Below are 15,272 nucleotides of genomic sequence, written 5' to 3' on the forward strand. Positions count from 1 at the left end.
GGTACGCGCCGCAAGGGTCTTGGCACCGCCACTCGTGTCCACTGCTCCGCTCCTCCCTCAAAGCAACGCCTGCCACGGCGATTCCGTCCCTCGGGGACAACGTCCAATGCAAGAGCAAGTCGGCTGCAGCACAGGCTGCGGCGGCGACGGGCCAGAGGTCGTCCTCACATCGCCGATCCGCTGAATGCGGCGGACCTGTAAGCCCACAACCCTGAAGCGCAGGGAGCCCAGACGCCCTCCCTTATCAATTATCATCATGTTTGAATCTTTATATATCAACCAATTGTCCGTCAACAAGAAGCTCCTCTGATAGTGTGCACCACCAGTTGCTGCCAGCAAAGGCCGACGGTGCACGCGTGACACGCTCCACCCTCTCCTTCACCAAGGCAAACAATGGCAGCTCCTTTTGAAAATTTTATTTGTACTTCCCCTTTTCTCCGAATTGGATTGATCTGTGTTTCATGTGTAGGTGCTTTCTGCCGCTCCAGCAGATCCAGCACAGACTTGATTTGAGCTGGGTCAAAATGTTTTGGCTTTATAAAAAAATTTTGTAAAAAATATCATCTAAACATAGTCAAGTGTGATCTTGTTTTGAAGATCTTACGATAAGAAGCAGTATGGTGCAATCGGAATTTAATTTGAACAATTCATTTAAGACTTATTATCACTTTTTTCATCAAACCTTCTCACATGCATGTGACCTCACGGAGCTTTAATTTATTCACCTGCATTGCTCCTTCGCTTATTCAAATGCCCATTAAACACTTACATTTAGACCTGCTTCCGCGTATGGGCCATGGTGCTTTTTCGGCTTCCATTCTTCAGGCGACAAGTGGCAGATTTGTCGCCTTTGGTGATGTGTAGTCGCATGCATTCCGACTTTCCTCCCTTCCGATGCGATTATTTCTCCTGCATGGGCGTTGTCGCCACCTCTTCTTGTTCCATCCACCCTCTCACCCGCGGCGCAGCCCTGAGTTGCTCCCTCTCCGATCGAAATCACGTCTTCCACTGCTCCCGCCCCGGGATCCAATCCTCGCTCCCGCTGGCCGTGTTCTATCCGGTAATTTCGATTCTCTTTGCACGCAGCATTCATTCAGCAAATGGAGAGCTGCTTCCTGCACGGCCGCTTCGGTAATATGTACGATACAATTAGGCTTCCCCTGCACGTTCTGTGATTGAGCTTGGGGTGTTGAATGGTTGGCATCTAGAATTTCCTCTGTTTCGTTTGGTGGTGCTGATTCCCTTGGTATTGGGTGGTGGCAAGTGGCATGGGGCTGCAGATATGTTGGAATCTTTCAAATTTCATTAATGTTATTTTGGGTTTTTTATTTGCATTAGCTCATAGATTAAATGCTGAAGGGTGGTGATAGTACTTAGTTTTAGCATATTATGAAAATAAATGAGTACATTTTTGTTAAGACGCCTAAAATTTTGTAATGGAGGGGGAATAGGTGGAAATTTTTGTTAAATATGATGTACATTCTTTGTGTCTTGCTTTGGTTTTGTTTGTCCAATTAGTTGTCAGCTCAATTGTTTTGTGTCCATGAGCATACATGATCAGATAACTCATGATATTGTTTTGAAATAAAAATATTTTAATGTCACATTGTTCCAAACAAATTATCTTACTAGCATAGTTGCTGGTGGTTATGGGCAGCGGCTAGTTACTAAATGCATTTTATAAAATCTACTGATGGCGTTTTAGTAGAAGGGTGTATGACACTATGTTTTCAGAGTCGTTCTTCCTATGTTGCCTCAAAAGCTCTTTTGTCCAGCTCAATAGATGCGGCCACTTGTTTACTAGCTTGTGTTGTTGTAAACATCTCACAAATGCACATGGCAAATGTGAACTTATCAGACATTTCTTTTAGCAATGCTAGTTGAGAGCATTATTTCCTACTGACTGTATTTGTATTCATCTAAACCAAACAACTTACTCAGGAGGTTGTGGACACAATGCTGGCATCTATATTGACAACAATCATTTTAACATGATCACAGTACAAGATATTTATATATTTTTATGATATTTTTCTATTTATTTTTACACACATCAATTTTAATAGATGAACTTTATTTGCTACTACTTTGAACGAGTTTGCTATATTTTCTTCATTAAAATATTTTTTTCATGGTCAATGTTTCAGGTATCCCACCATGGATGTGCCAAATAACTCATGTCCTTCACCAAAACTCCACACAAGACTCAGGCTGTGGGAGTTTGCAGATCAATATGTATTTGAACCGGTTGATGGTCTTGCTGACTTGTTTTTGTCAGTTAGCCGGGTCAATGGATCAATGAGTCTAGTGGAAGAGTTGCCACAGCGTGGTCCCTCTACAAATCCAAAAGTTCAAATAGTGTTTGGTGTCATAGGAGTGCTCAAACTTGAAGTTGGGACATATTTTCTAGTGATCACTGACCGTGATTGTGTTGGATCCTACTTGGGACATGCAGTTTTTAAAGTGACAGGCCTAAGAGTTCTGCGCTGCAATAATTCCATTAATGCTTCTGCTGAGCAGGTATGATGATATTTATTTATTTCAATTACAGTGTTTCTGTCTCTATTGCATTATATTAATCATTCAAGTAACTATCAACAGAAAAATATGGACACAGAATTTTTGGAACTTCTGGATGCTGCAGAGAGGACCATAGGCCTGTACTTCTCCTATGATTCCAACTTAACAGTAACGTAAGTATTACACTTTAGTTTTGAAGGAAAAATAACTTTTAAAATTCATTTTGATAAGTCTTGTGTGTTAGAGAATATTTCAAATAATATATGCATGGCCTAGCAAATCTGGTAATATTGATATTTGTTGATTTACGTAATGTATGATGTACAAATGTTGGTCATTTTGTATTTTCTTCTCTTGTCACTGAATTGCACTGTCGTTATCTTTGTCCCTTATTTTATAGTTCGCAGAGGCTACATGAACTAGGTGATGAATTCAAGTCACTTCCACTTTGGAGACAGGTTTGCTGCTTCCGTTCTAAGGAATCTTAGAGTCTTCTTAATTCTGATGCATTACAGTTTCATTCTTTTTTCCCTACCAATTTTAGTTTGAAAAGTTCTTCCTCGAATCGTCTACCTCTCCATTTGATTCCATGCTGCGATTTATATTTTTTACCTTACTGCAGTTACATATTTCATTCAAAATTCTAAATACAACTTGTTTTGATCGATTGATTTCGATATTTATCAAGATAACAATGTGAAGAAATTAATAATGAATATCATACAACAGCATTAACTATTATGCAACTCTTATAAATAACATCACTTGATGTGGAGTAAAAAAACGGAAGGAAAAATCCTGTTCTTATGTTCTTTGCTAGGGGGCTGCTGAAGTATTTTATTTTGACTGATTCCTATGTTAAATAGCTGGTCATGCGCACCTCTCCAATAAATCTGAACAGAAAGAACCAAATGCATGAAACCTACATTTGAGCGTGCGCGCGCACACACAAAAGATATTTCTTTTGTTGATTTTTGTTTTAATGAGCTGTCATGTTGCATACTGCTACAACTAAGTAATGATTGAAAATTATCTCATCTTAAGTGAAGAGTAGCAAAAAATGAAATCTTTAAGTGGTTGGTTTTGGAAATGACCAATTTTACCATCTATATGGTATAGTATAGGTGAGAACCAAGTGGTAGCTCGGTTGGTAGAGCCTCAAGTAGAAAGTTCACATACCTAGGCTTAAACCAGGGTTTGTACTCCCTTAACAGGGGCATGGTTGAGTTTTTTAATTGTATCATATCATATATATATATATATAACTATTTTTTTTATTACATTGTCCACTAAAAGATTTTTGGTTTTGAAGTACCATTTACTCCCTTCGTTCCAAAAAACAATTGATTCTGCGATTCAAAATTTGTCTAAAAAATAAGTCATTATACTCAATTTTGCATGTGTGCATGTTCATGTTTGCATGCGACAGTCAAATAGCACCAAATATGCATAATACATAGGGGCAATCAAGGTCATTTTACCTTCTTGTTAATCTGTCCTAAAATTCCTTAGGTGACTTATTTTTTAGGTCGGATCGACTAAGTATCAATACATTCACATTTAGGTTTCCACGTAATGAAATTTAGCTCTTAAGTCCTAAGAATACCATGCTACTAATGTTCTTTATATACTGAACCAAAGTAATCTAGGACAGATAGTAAATGTTCTTAGGTCTAAGTTAAAATTGTTATCATATTGATCAGTGGCAATCTAAGGCTGAGCTATACTGTTAAGAATCAAGGTGTATTAAGTATGCAATACTTTGAACATGTAATGATTTCCTGATTACTCTTACAAGATGTACAAGATTAATATGTAACATTTCTTTTTTCAGGCAGAACCAAGATTTCTATGGAATGGCTACTTGTTGGAACGTCTTATTGAGAACAAAGTGAGATTAGAATTCTATTTACTTTATTTCTAGTTTAAATGGATGTAAGTACCACTAGTTCTGATTTAGTTTTTCTCCCTTGACAGCTGCACCAGTACTTGTTACCAGTTATACAAGGAAGTATCCTTGGTTAACTATAACGAGTTTTGATATCTTACTAGTTTAAAATTTAGTTGTTCTATACTTCTATGCGGGTTATATGTCAATTTGGGTTGCTACAACTTAACTAAATAATAGGTTTTCAAAGCATCCATGCAGAAGTTCGGTCAGAAAAGGTAAATGTGACTCTTATTGCACGAAGGTGCACACGGAGGATAGGTAAGAATTACCAAGCATCAAAATAAGTTTTATTACCTGTTTCCTTTCTTCTCATTTTTACAATATTGGATCAATTCGGACTTGTTTTCTAGCTCCTTAGACTATCTTCTTTGCTAAAGGTACTCGGATGTGGAGGCGAGGAGCAGATCCAGAGGGTTATGCTGCAAATTTTGTAGAATCAGAGCAAATCGTGCAATCAAAAGGATTTACAGCATCCTATGTGCAGGTACATCTCGTTGCATAACTTAAAATCAATGTTTTCTAGTATTTTCTTATTATATTAGTGGGCCTTTACAAGCCTCCTTGCCCTTTTGTCTTTTTATATGGTTTTGTTATGCTAAATTGTTCATGTTCTGTCAATCTTCATAATAAGTAATTATATAATCTTGTCTCCTCAAACAACTCAGATAAAATGTTTTGTAGTATTTTCTTATTAAATTTATGGTTTGTCTTCTTATATGGTTTTATTATGCTAAATTGTTTGTGTTCTGTCAGTCTTCATAATAAATTATTATCTAAATTTTCTCCTAAAAAATTTAGTAAAAATAGTTTGTTTTTTCAAGGTTCGAGGTTCGATGCCTTTTCTTTGGGAGCAAATTGTTGACCTGACATATAAACCAGGTTTTGATGTTGTAAGAGTAGAAGAGGCGGTAAGATCTCTCGCTTAATGCTTCTTTCAATTTTAATAATCTTGTTCTCCAATAACATTTTGCCTAACTAACATTCACCTTTAGTGCATTAGAATGCAAGGCAATAAAATCTTTCTAATTCTATTTTTTTCCTTATACCTGTTCTGCAGGCTCGTGTACTTGAGCGGCACTTTCATGATTTACAAAAGAAACATGGGGCTGTTGTAGCTGTTGATCTGGTCAATACAGTAAGTATTGAACTGTTGAACTTCAAACTAGCTTATGTTTTCGTTCGCAAAAAGAAAACACCCATCAGTTACGCTTTTGCCCTATTTATTTGTGGTTTTTTATATGATAGTGTTTGGTTTTAAAAGTGTACATTAAACATATTAAATATTTTTCTAATCCATCACTCATTGAAATAATCTGCCATATTTGTTCTGCATACTACCACAGTCCCATTGCATATTTTGTTCTGCATTTTCATTTCTCAAAATTCAACAGGTTACCCCCTTCAGCTTACACTACATATTCCAGGAGTCATCAATATTCATTTATGGATTGCCTTCTCATGTTAATAATTGTGCTCGCATATGCTTCTTTGTTAGCCTAATGAAAAATAGTTGATGGCTTGATTCTTTCCTTGTGACATTAATTTTTTTACCTTTCTAAATCATATTCAGCATGGTGGTGAAGGTCGACTCTATGAAAGATATGCAAAATCTATTGAACCTATACTTAGTGAAGATATAAGGTGCTTGCCCTCACTGTCACTTCCTTTTTTGATGTTTATAGATGCTAACGGGACTATATGCACTCATTGCAGATTTGTGCATTTTGATTTCCATAAAATATGTGGTCATATTCACTTTGAGCGTCTTTCTCAGCTCTACGATCAAATTGAGGATTATCTCAAGAAGCACAAGTGTGTACTTTACATGTCTTTACTAATTTTCAACTTTTAGCATGTACTTTTTGTGTTATTTTTAGTCCACTGCACTTCCCTCTGGTGTTTATTTCTACAGTTGCATATGTATCTTGCGTTTTGACTTTTCTGCCAGTTGATGATGCTATATATTTACCATCAGTTCATCATGCTTGCGATAGAATGAGTGTGGTTGACATATGGTATTGTATTTTTGATTTTTCAATCTCACTAAATATAAAAATATCCACAATTCCGTGCTTTAGTTTAGCAAACAAATCTTCCTTTACCAGTTCTTATGTTTTGATATTCAGTCAAGGTAGTGGAATATTATGTCTCTTTTGTTATATACATCAATGGTTTTGTTTATCCTGTAAGAGTAGCGAGAGTCAATTATGGATCTGAAATATATCATTAATCAGATGATTATCGAACTTTGTTATAAAAGTGTCATATTGTTCTATTTGCATGGTCTTACCAATATTTCTGGATAGGTACTTCCTCTTGAGTGATAAAGGCGAGAAAACTGAGCAGCAAACTGGCACTGTCAGAACAAATTGTGTCGATTGTTTAGACCGTACTAATGTAACTCAGGTATATACTTACAAGTTCATATTTCTTATGTTATTTCAAAAGGAACTTTAGGTTATCAACCATCAATTTTTGTCAGTAAGGAACTTTGGTTGATACAAATTTCTCTATATGGCATCATTATTGATTCCGCCTTTTTGAACAAACTAATGATAGTTACATTGGTCAGATGTGAAGGTCTACACTGTCTTCTTTTTCTAGTATAACATAGGTTAGATGCCTTGACAAAAAAAATAGTGTACAACTTTAAATAACACGAAATGATAGGCTGCTTATGAATTCTTTTACCTTCAAAGCTAGCATGATCTATGGTGATGTACTTGTTTTGGTTTAGCCACATAATTTGTCCTATGGTTGTCTGCTTGAGCAAAACATGCTATCGATGCAGCCATTACATGCCTCAACATTGATACAGTTGTCTCAAATATGTCTATGCACACAACATCAACCAGACCAATTTAAAAGTATTTGTACTTTCATGTTGACATATCCTCTCCTGTTGGTCCATTATTATCTAACTTTAATATTGTATTTATCTAAACTCTGATAGTTGCTATAATGAATAACAGAGTATGATTGGGAGAAAACTTCTGGAAAGTCAGCTCCAACGAATAGGTGTTTTTGGTGCTAATGATACAGTCAGTAACTTTCTAGATTTTGATGCAAATTATAAAGTTTGTAAGTATCACGTCTAGTTATTAATCATGGTTCCTATTAATACTCCGGCTGCACATGTCCATGAACAATAGTGCTTCATTTCAGTGTGGGCCAATCATGGAGATGCAATAAGCACTCAGTATTCTGGGACTCCTGCTCTGAAAGGAGACTTCGTTCGGTAACTTCTAGAGAACTAATTCCACATTTTCTCATTTCTCAAGTGAATTGCAATTGTTGCCATTCTTACTTCCTCCCTTTGCCATTCCCACAAATTGAAGCAATTAATTATTTCTACGTCTTGTCTTTTAGTAGCTCAGTTCCTAATTTTTTCTAAGAAACTGTATGGATGTGGGGATCTTGCATTGAACTGACTTTTTTGGGGTTTCGCTTGACACTAACCCTGGCTTAAGTAATTTACTATTTCTACTTCTGTGCACCCTTCACATCATTGTCGGCAACCCACTACCTTTTTAGTAGCTGGCTATTTGCTCGGATGCTATTTTATCTTTGATTGAAAACAATCCAAAGAAACAATATATTTACTATGTGTGAAATTAATGGGTGCTGTACGGTAGGAAAAATGTTCAGCTAATCACAAAGGTTACTTTTGTTGGAAAATTATGTTGATGCATCTTGACATATTTTTTTTTTGTATTTGTCTTATCCATTAGGTACGGGAAACGAACTACTCAGGGAATTTTAAATGATCTATGGAATGCACTTGCTAGATACTACCTAAACAATTTTGTAGATGGTACTAAGCAGGTAATTTGATTATTTTTGTATATTCATATGACTGGTTCAGGAAACAAATAGTACCCAATGCGACGGGTAGGGTTGGCATAAACTTGAGTCATTGTACCATTTTATTTTCTGCTCTCCAGGATATGTAGCAAACGCTATGCACACAACCATTTTCCTGTAGGGGTCTGTATGAGGGTAGCTGTTGTAGGGGTATTGGCTGGAAATTCTGGAAATGTGCAAATTTTGATTTGGTACTGTTGGGTCATGTACCACTGGCATGTTATGCCTTTCCCTACCTATACATTTTGCAAAAAGAAAAGAAAATGTCTTCCTCTCACCTTTCTTGACTAGCAGTCCCTCACACCAGCCTTAACACCCGCTTCCCTCTTCTCCCTCTAGTTCATTCAAAAATTGCCCTTTCCTTCTCGTTCATCTCTCACCTGCAATGAGCCATTCTACGTGTTCAACTTCAATCGTTCCTAGAGACTGCCTCTTAAATGGTCTTAAATCTCAGCTAGTGTCCCCACCTCGTGATTTGAATCATATTTTTAGCTTGGGCTTGGAACTTCAGGATGAAGGTCCCATGGTTCAGGAGAAATACAATGAATTATATATGTTCTATGGTTCAAGGGGACATTTGGACCTGTCCGTTGGAAAACAATTGGACGGCTCAAAATAAAATTTGTACATTTGTAGAAGTTTGACTATTTCCACCGGATACACTGCAGTCTTTGTACCCTTTTCTTTTCCCATGTACAGGATATGGCAAACCCCATGCAGCTGGGGGCATCTTTATAAGGGGTACCTATACGTTAATTTTATGATATAGCTTTCCTCGACCAAAACATGTATTCATCAGGATTAAAAAAGGTCAAAAGTGTAGCCATTCCTTATTCCATACTTGTTTTCTTATACAGGATGCCATGGATCTTCTTCAAGGACATTACATCTCCTCTGTTAGTCGGGACATGGCACCTACAAGTAAAGCAGGACTTCTGGAGAATTATGCGGTGGGTACAATTGACATTGCTTGAAATTAATCTTTTACGAGATAAGACCACCACAATATGACTTCCTAATTGTAAATTCTTTCAGTGTTCTCCATGCTTATTACCTCTCAAATAATTATTTCTTTGGCATTATGTTGGTAAAAATATTAATATTACAAGGAACTAGCATGTGAGGTTCTTGCAATTGAAAAAGAAATAAGTAATAAACTTTTCTTAGATGAATTAAGCAATTTAGGCAACTTACATCATATTCTCATTGTCTAGCTACTCCCTCTGTTCCAAAATGCAAGAGATTTAGGTTTCTTTGGAAATGCAAGAGATTTAGGTTTCTTCTAACTCACTGTTATCTAACTTTGACCAAGTTTATAGAAAAATGGACCAATATCTGTAATATCAAATTAGTTTCATTAAATCCATAGTTGAATATGTCTTGATAGTGCATTCACTTGGTATTGTAGATGTTAATATATTTTTAGGTAATTTTTGTCAAAGTTATAGAAGTTTGACATGCGACAAGACCAAATCCTCTTTAAGGATGTTGGTATTGAAGCAAAGAATTGAGAATTGGCATTGGACCTGACCAATTCTGCTGTTTGGATGTTTCTGCAATTAAGAATTGATATTGGAACCAATACCATGGAATTCAACCATAGCTAAAACACCACTTTGTCAAAACCAAGGCTCGCCCCTCCGTATTGGAAGGAATTGGCTCGGGGCAGAAAATATCGTCACCGCTGGGCGTTGCTGGTCTCCGACCCGTCGAACACCATCCGCCGTTGCTCCACGCCAGCCACCACCGCCCTCCTCCCTCCGTCCCCCTCTCTCTGCAGCCGCCCTCCCCTCCCTTTCCTCCCCTCGATTTGCCGTCAGGAAACCTCAATCCGACCGGGGCGGAGCTCGATGCGCCGCCGGCAAGCCTCAATCCGGAGGGGCGGAGCTCGATGCGCCGTCGGCGAGCCTCCATTCCGTAGGGCGGAGCTCGATGCTACCGGCTAGCCTCAATCCGATGGGGCGGAGCTGGATTTGCTGCAGGTGAGCCTTCTTCCTCAACTCCGGCCACAAGCACAGTTGCCTTGCGTGCCGCGGGTGCATCCGCTGCGAAAGGCAAAGCGGCAGCTGCGTGCTGGGTGCCACCGTGAGCCATGGGCGCCACGAGCACAGGTTGCTCGAAGGGGAGGAGTGGGAGGTTGGGTCCCCGGTCCTAGCGCGGCTGCCACCGGGAGGTCGCGTGGAGAGGAGATGGAGGAGAAGCAGTCAATTCAATTCGAAGCTATATACATCCAAACATGAATTGGATTTACCACCTCATAAGATTCCAACTAACAATTCCACCTACATCCAAACATCAGATTTGGTATTGCAACCCAATAGCAAAACTAGGCTGATTTGATATTGGTGGCCAATTCAATTCCAGCAGCTCAATATCTACATCCAAACGGATTGACATTTTGGAATGGAGGGAGTACTTAATAATAAAGGCTTTTCTTGTAGGATGCTTCTTTAGAAGCTAAGGTACATTCTTATCAGTTACCCATGTACACTAGTTTCCAATATTCTCTGCGTGGTACACTTTAAGAGAAAAAAATATTAGAACTTGGCATATTGTTAATTTCGTTGCAGCACAATAATCTTACGTTTTTGCTTTGCAGTCATTCCGTCTTGCTTTCGCATTGGTTTTGGTAGCTGTTTCGTTCATGATTATATCACTAAGACAAGGTATGATTTCTGACTAAAGATTGATATTTTTATTCTTTTTGAAAAAAATAATGATCAACCAGCCATAGTTTCATGTTGTATATTGACGTGCCATGATGAACCTTCTCCTGAGGTTACTTTTCTTTTCTCTCTGCCACACAATTTCTTCGAAAATAAAATAAATAAAATGCAGTTTCGTCAAAGTCTCACAGACAGTTAATAAGAACAACTGTGGAATTGATATTCAGCGGATGATAGTAAGGGGAACTGCATAAAAAGTTCATATATAAGTCACTGACAAAATTGAATTTTAGATTAGTTTATAGTATACTTTAGACCTTTTACTGCTTCTAGGAATTAATAGGCAGATTGTCTTTTATCAACTATTACATGTTTACAAAACTATAATTACACATTTACACATTGGGAAATTTGGACACCTAACTACTTTTATAACATTGCAGCACGGAATGATGCTCGCCACTTGGTGTTGTCACTTATGTGGGCCGGTCTTTGCATTGGCATATCACGATATGTAAGAACCAATGGCCGTATGTTCTGCAATCGACCCCGTTTCTACCAGTCACGCCATTGATCGGTGCAGAGGGATCGTTCCACGTCAAGTGAGCTTGCCAACTTGTCACGACACAAATTTTCTGAAGATTCTATTCATTTCATTCTTTTTGTAAAGAACCTGGCCTCCCCAATTTTGTTTCAACCCTTAACATTCTTTTACACATTGCTGCACAATTTGCTTTCGTACACATAGTACTATACCTACTAATATATCTGGCTCAACCTCTCATGATGGTTGTTCTTACCATACTTTCCTCACGGAAGGAAAGAATTGATGCATATAATTCATAAAAAGCATCACCGACATTCTTACCGTAGCAAATATAGTATCTTGACTCGAACTAGCTAGCTTATGTTTTACGGCCTTTATTTTATTGTGGCGAACCAGTTAAAACTAATGACTTCTGGAAGGAACAACTCATTGTGGTGTTGTAATGTTGCAGCGAAAACTGTTTGGTGGTGTTGATTTGTAGGAGAGAACGTCTGGAAATTCTGATTGCACCGTCGATGCACAAAACTGAAGACCATGTGTGATCTGTGTAAAGGCGCTATCTGGTATACATCTGCAACCACGAGACCAGTGGCAAAACACTACCTAACATTTACTTAATGCAGAGCACCAAGACTCCTGCGGCTTATATTGTCAGATGCCCATTTGTTTTTAAAATCTGTTCTTGTAGGCAACCTGGAAATTCACATGGGATGAATTTTCCCCCTGTTGTATAGAACTTTTTCAGGTGGCAATGTAGTTTTTAGTATCTTATGGATTGACACTCTTTGTAATTAATGGATAAGCAACATCCTTTCTTTACTATGGAAACATTCCGTTCTTTAACACTTGTGGAATGCAATAGACAATAAGTACAAAACATTTGAATGTCATAAGTTTATATAAGTACTTAGATAGGTTATTGATTCTGAAATGTGCACGTGACAGATTTCTGAGGAATTTAAGTACGGGTGGTCTAGGTGGCAAGTATCGTTTGTGTACGTAAAAAGCACACATACTAAATCATATATGCCCTACAAAACATCATTACAAAGCATATTAAAATGCACAAAACTAAGGGATGGGACTAGATGGCAAAACTGATGAGGTCAGGTGGCAAGTTCCTTACAGTAAATACAATATAACTATAAGTATATGAAAATAAGAGTGAGTATTCAGAACTGTAAATTTGCGGGGAATGGGGTACAGATCAAACCGGATCGATGAAAGATGTCTACAGCATGATCAATTCTCCAAATAGTACACAATGCAGGATTCTTTTCGAAAACAAAATATATAGTAGACACGACCATCCATGCACCGATAAATAATACTCCGTACATTGTACAAAAACAACCAAACAAATACAGAATCTGACATTGGTTTCACGCGGGGTATCAGTTCGCTTTCAACACTAAACCATGCATATATGCATGGCACGTCATCTCTCAACATCAGTACACATGACAAGGCGACGATGCCGGGAGCTACACCTGCCCCCGGCCTTGAGCAGGGGACTGCATGTTTGGCAGGAACTGCGGCTGGCCCATTGCGATCCCGGCAGGCGCCGGCTGCTCCCCTGGCGTTTTGGCTGCGGCCGCCGCCGGCTGACCCCGCAGCAAGATGTATGAGGCGATGCCGAGCGCCGTGGCGGCGAGGGCAAGCACGCCCCCGCCGGCGTAGAGTCCGCCAATGTAGTAGCCCCTGAAGTTCAGGGCCGCGCTTTCCTCGAACATCACGCACCCGGCCACCGCCGCTATCCTGCATGCAACACGTTTGCTCATCTTGTCATCTGTGGTGCTCACAGGTATCTTCGATCGTCATCAGCGGTAGATTGATCACTCACCAGGAGCCGACTGCGCAAACGATGCCGACGACACGCTTGGTCTCGGAAGGAATTGCACGGGACTTGCAGCAGCCGCAGCAGCCACTGACCGCAGAGACGGTGATCTGGGCCATCAGCAGGAAGACGAGGGCGCAGATCCCCAGCGCCGGCGTCGGGTTCTGCAGGGTTGATGAACTCGTAAGCAAAGACGCTCGTGTATGCATGCATACACAGAGCCACGCCACGGCCACCACAGCTCAACAAGATCATGCCATAAAAGGTATATATAGATCAGTATAATGCTTACAGTAGTGTTTGCCCCCTCTGCCGCGAATCCCAAGATGGCACTCAACAATCCCAGAGACCCGACAATCGCGGACAGGATGATCGCTGTCTTGTCCATTTTTATTTTTATCTCCGCCATCTTCTCCCCTCCGTCTGCTTCAGGAAGAAATAAGTTGTAGATGTTGGGGAGGCGTACGTGGCTATTCCGTCTCAATACCCATCGAGGTCGTTCTGCTTATATAGGCGTTGCACACTTGCCGCCATATGAGCATATAGCTCAGCTCGGCCAAACATGCTGACATAGGTGGCGACTCGAGACGGATGGGAAGACTAATTAGTAAACAAACACTATGTTTTGGTCATGTTCTTGAGTTCTTCCATGATATGAATCCATAAGGAGGGAGCTGGCATGAATATAAGACAAATAATGCATCTTTCTTTACAAGCATAACCAATTGTTGGACACTAAAACAAGGCTGTCGTTGGTTGTTTGACGGTTCAATAAGGTAATTAATTAATAACCAATATGTATGGTGCGTTGCAATAACCCCGTACATCGGAGAACGGCATTTTGCACTGCACCACATCTGCTGCTCGACGTTGTTAACAAAACATCTGCTGCTTAGATGGGCTGGTGCTTAATCTTAGTATATGATTGTTCGAGCTGAGTTGACATTGGACATTGACGATAGACGTTAATGACCAGATCAAACGTAACTGAAAACTGTGCTCATAGGACCACGTTATTACAACTAAGAGTAATGCATGTGGGCAAGTAGCTTGTATTTATACAGGCAGGGCTAGCTGTGGCTCGCATGTTAGAACGACGTGCACCACAGTAATTGCAAAACAAATTTCTCTTAACCATAAATTAGTATAAACAACTAGACCAAAGTGTCTAAATTCATACAAGACGTAATTTACAGCACATACGCGCTACACTTTCATGTACTAGTAGTTGACTTTACTTTTACTTTCCTATTGCACCGATTCTGCTGCTGGTTCGTCATTGCACCAACCATGACCTTCATCGCTGGTTCACCGACCTTCCCATGCATCCTCCTTGATGACAAATGGAGCACGGACTAATCAGATTGTGCGACTCAATTAGAAGAAGATAAATTTCATATCATTGAAGCATCGATTGCTTCTCTCTGAAGAGAGCATTTTGTTGTAGGAGGCAAATGTAGGTTAAAATGACCCATAACCCAAATTTTTTTGGATGCACTATGTCATTTCTTGTTTTTGTCTTGTATAATCAAAGCGTATACATATGAAATCTAATCAAAATTTACTTATAAAAGGAAGTTAATATTCCTTTTTTTTTAGAAATAGGGCTGGATTTTATTGATATGCCAAAGGACCCGGTACATCCGACTCCTTACAATAGAGCCCTCGAAGAAAATAAAAATTACAAATATGCCCTTCTTAGGTTCTCCTAGCCATCTTCGTCATCTCCGGCTGGAGCAGCCACTCATCAACTTGTCGAGCTAAATGGCTCGGAAAGATGACAAACTTGAAGCTTGAAGCTGAATCCCATCTCGACGAAGCAGCATCGCAGTTTTGAAGCGGCATCATATAATAATTGGGCAGTGCTAATTAGCGCGCGACGAAGCA

General features: G+C 39.3%; 2 protein-coding genes across 2 annotated transcripts; one reads left to right on the plus strand and one right to left on the minus strand.

Annotated features, from left to right (window-relative positions):
• The first annotated feature begins 2,157 nt into the window (after nucleotides 1-2,157).
• On the plus strand, nucleotides 2,158-12,393 carry LOC101763630 (phosphoinositide phosphatase SAC7). Its single transcript, XM_004961908.2, has 18 exons — nucleotides 2,158-2,520; nucleotides 2,602-2,693; nucleotides 2,921-2,978; nucleotides 4,355-4,411; nucleotides 4,498-4,531; nucleotides 4,649-4,729; nucleotides 4,849-4,955; nucleotides 5,293-5,379; nucleotides 5,529-5,606; nucleotides 6,042-6,112; nucleotides 6,185-6,283; nucleotides 6,778-6,877; nucleotides 7,444-7,552; nucleotides 7,637-7,709; nucleotides 8,203-8,296; nucleotides 9,193-9,285; nucleotides 10,935-11,001; nucleotides 11,445-12,393. Exons 1-18 carry the CDS (start codon nucleotides 2,158-2,160, stop codon nucleotides 11,573-11,575), a joined length of 1,794 nt encoding a protein of 597 aa, XP_004961965.1. The 3' UTR covers nucleotides 11,576-12,393.
• Nucleotides 12,394-12,903: 510 nt separating this feature from the next.
• LOC101756874 lies at nucleotides 12,904-13,836 on the minus strand. The gene is made up of 3 exons (XM_022824848.1): nucleotides 13,678-13,836; nucleotides 13,392-13,549; nucleotides 12,904-13,306 (listed from the first exon to the last, which is right to left on the minus strand). Exons 1-3 carry the CDS (start codon nucleotides 13,792-13,794, stop codon nucleotides 13,033-13,035), a joined length of 549 nt encoding a protein of 182 aa, XP_022680583.1. The 5' UTR covers nucleotides 13,795-13,836; the 3' UTR covers nucleotides 12,904-13,032.
• Nucleotides 13,837-15,272: the final 1,436 nt, after the last annotated feature.

Source organism: Setaria italica, chromosome III (assembly GCF_000263155.2).
Source record: "Setaria italica strain Yugu1 chromosome III, Setaria_italica_v2.0, whole genome shotgun sequence".
NCBI lineage: Eukaryota > Viridiplantae > Streptophyta > Magnoliopsida > Poales > Poaceae > Setaria > Setaria italica.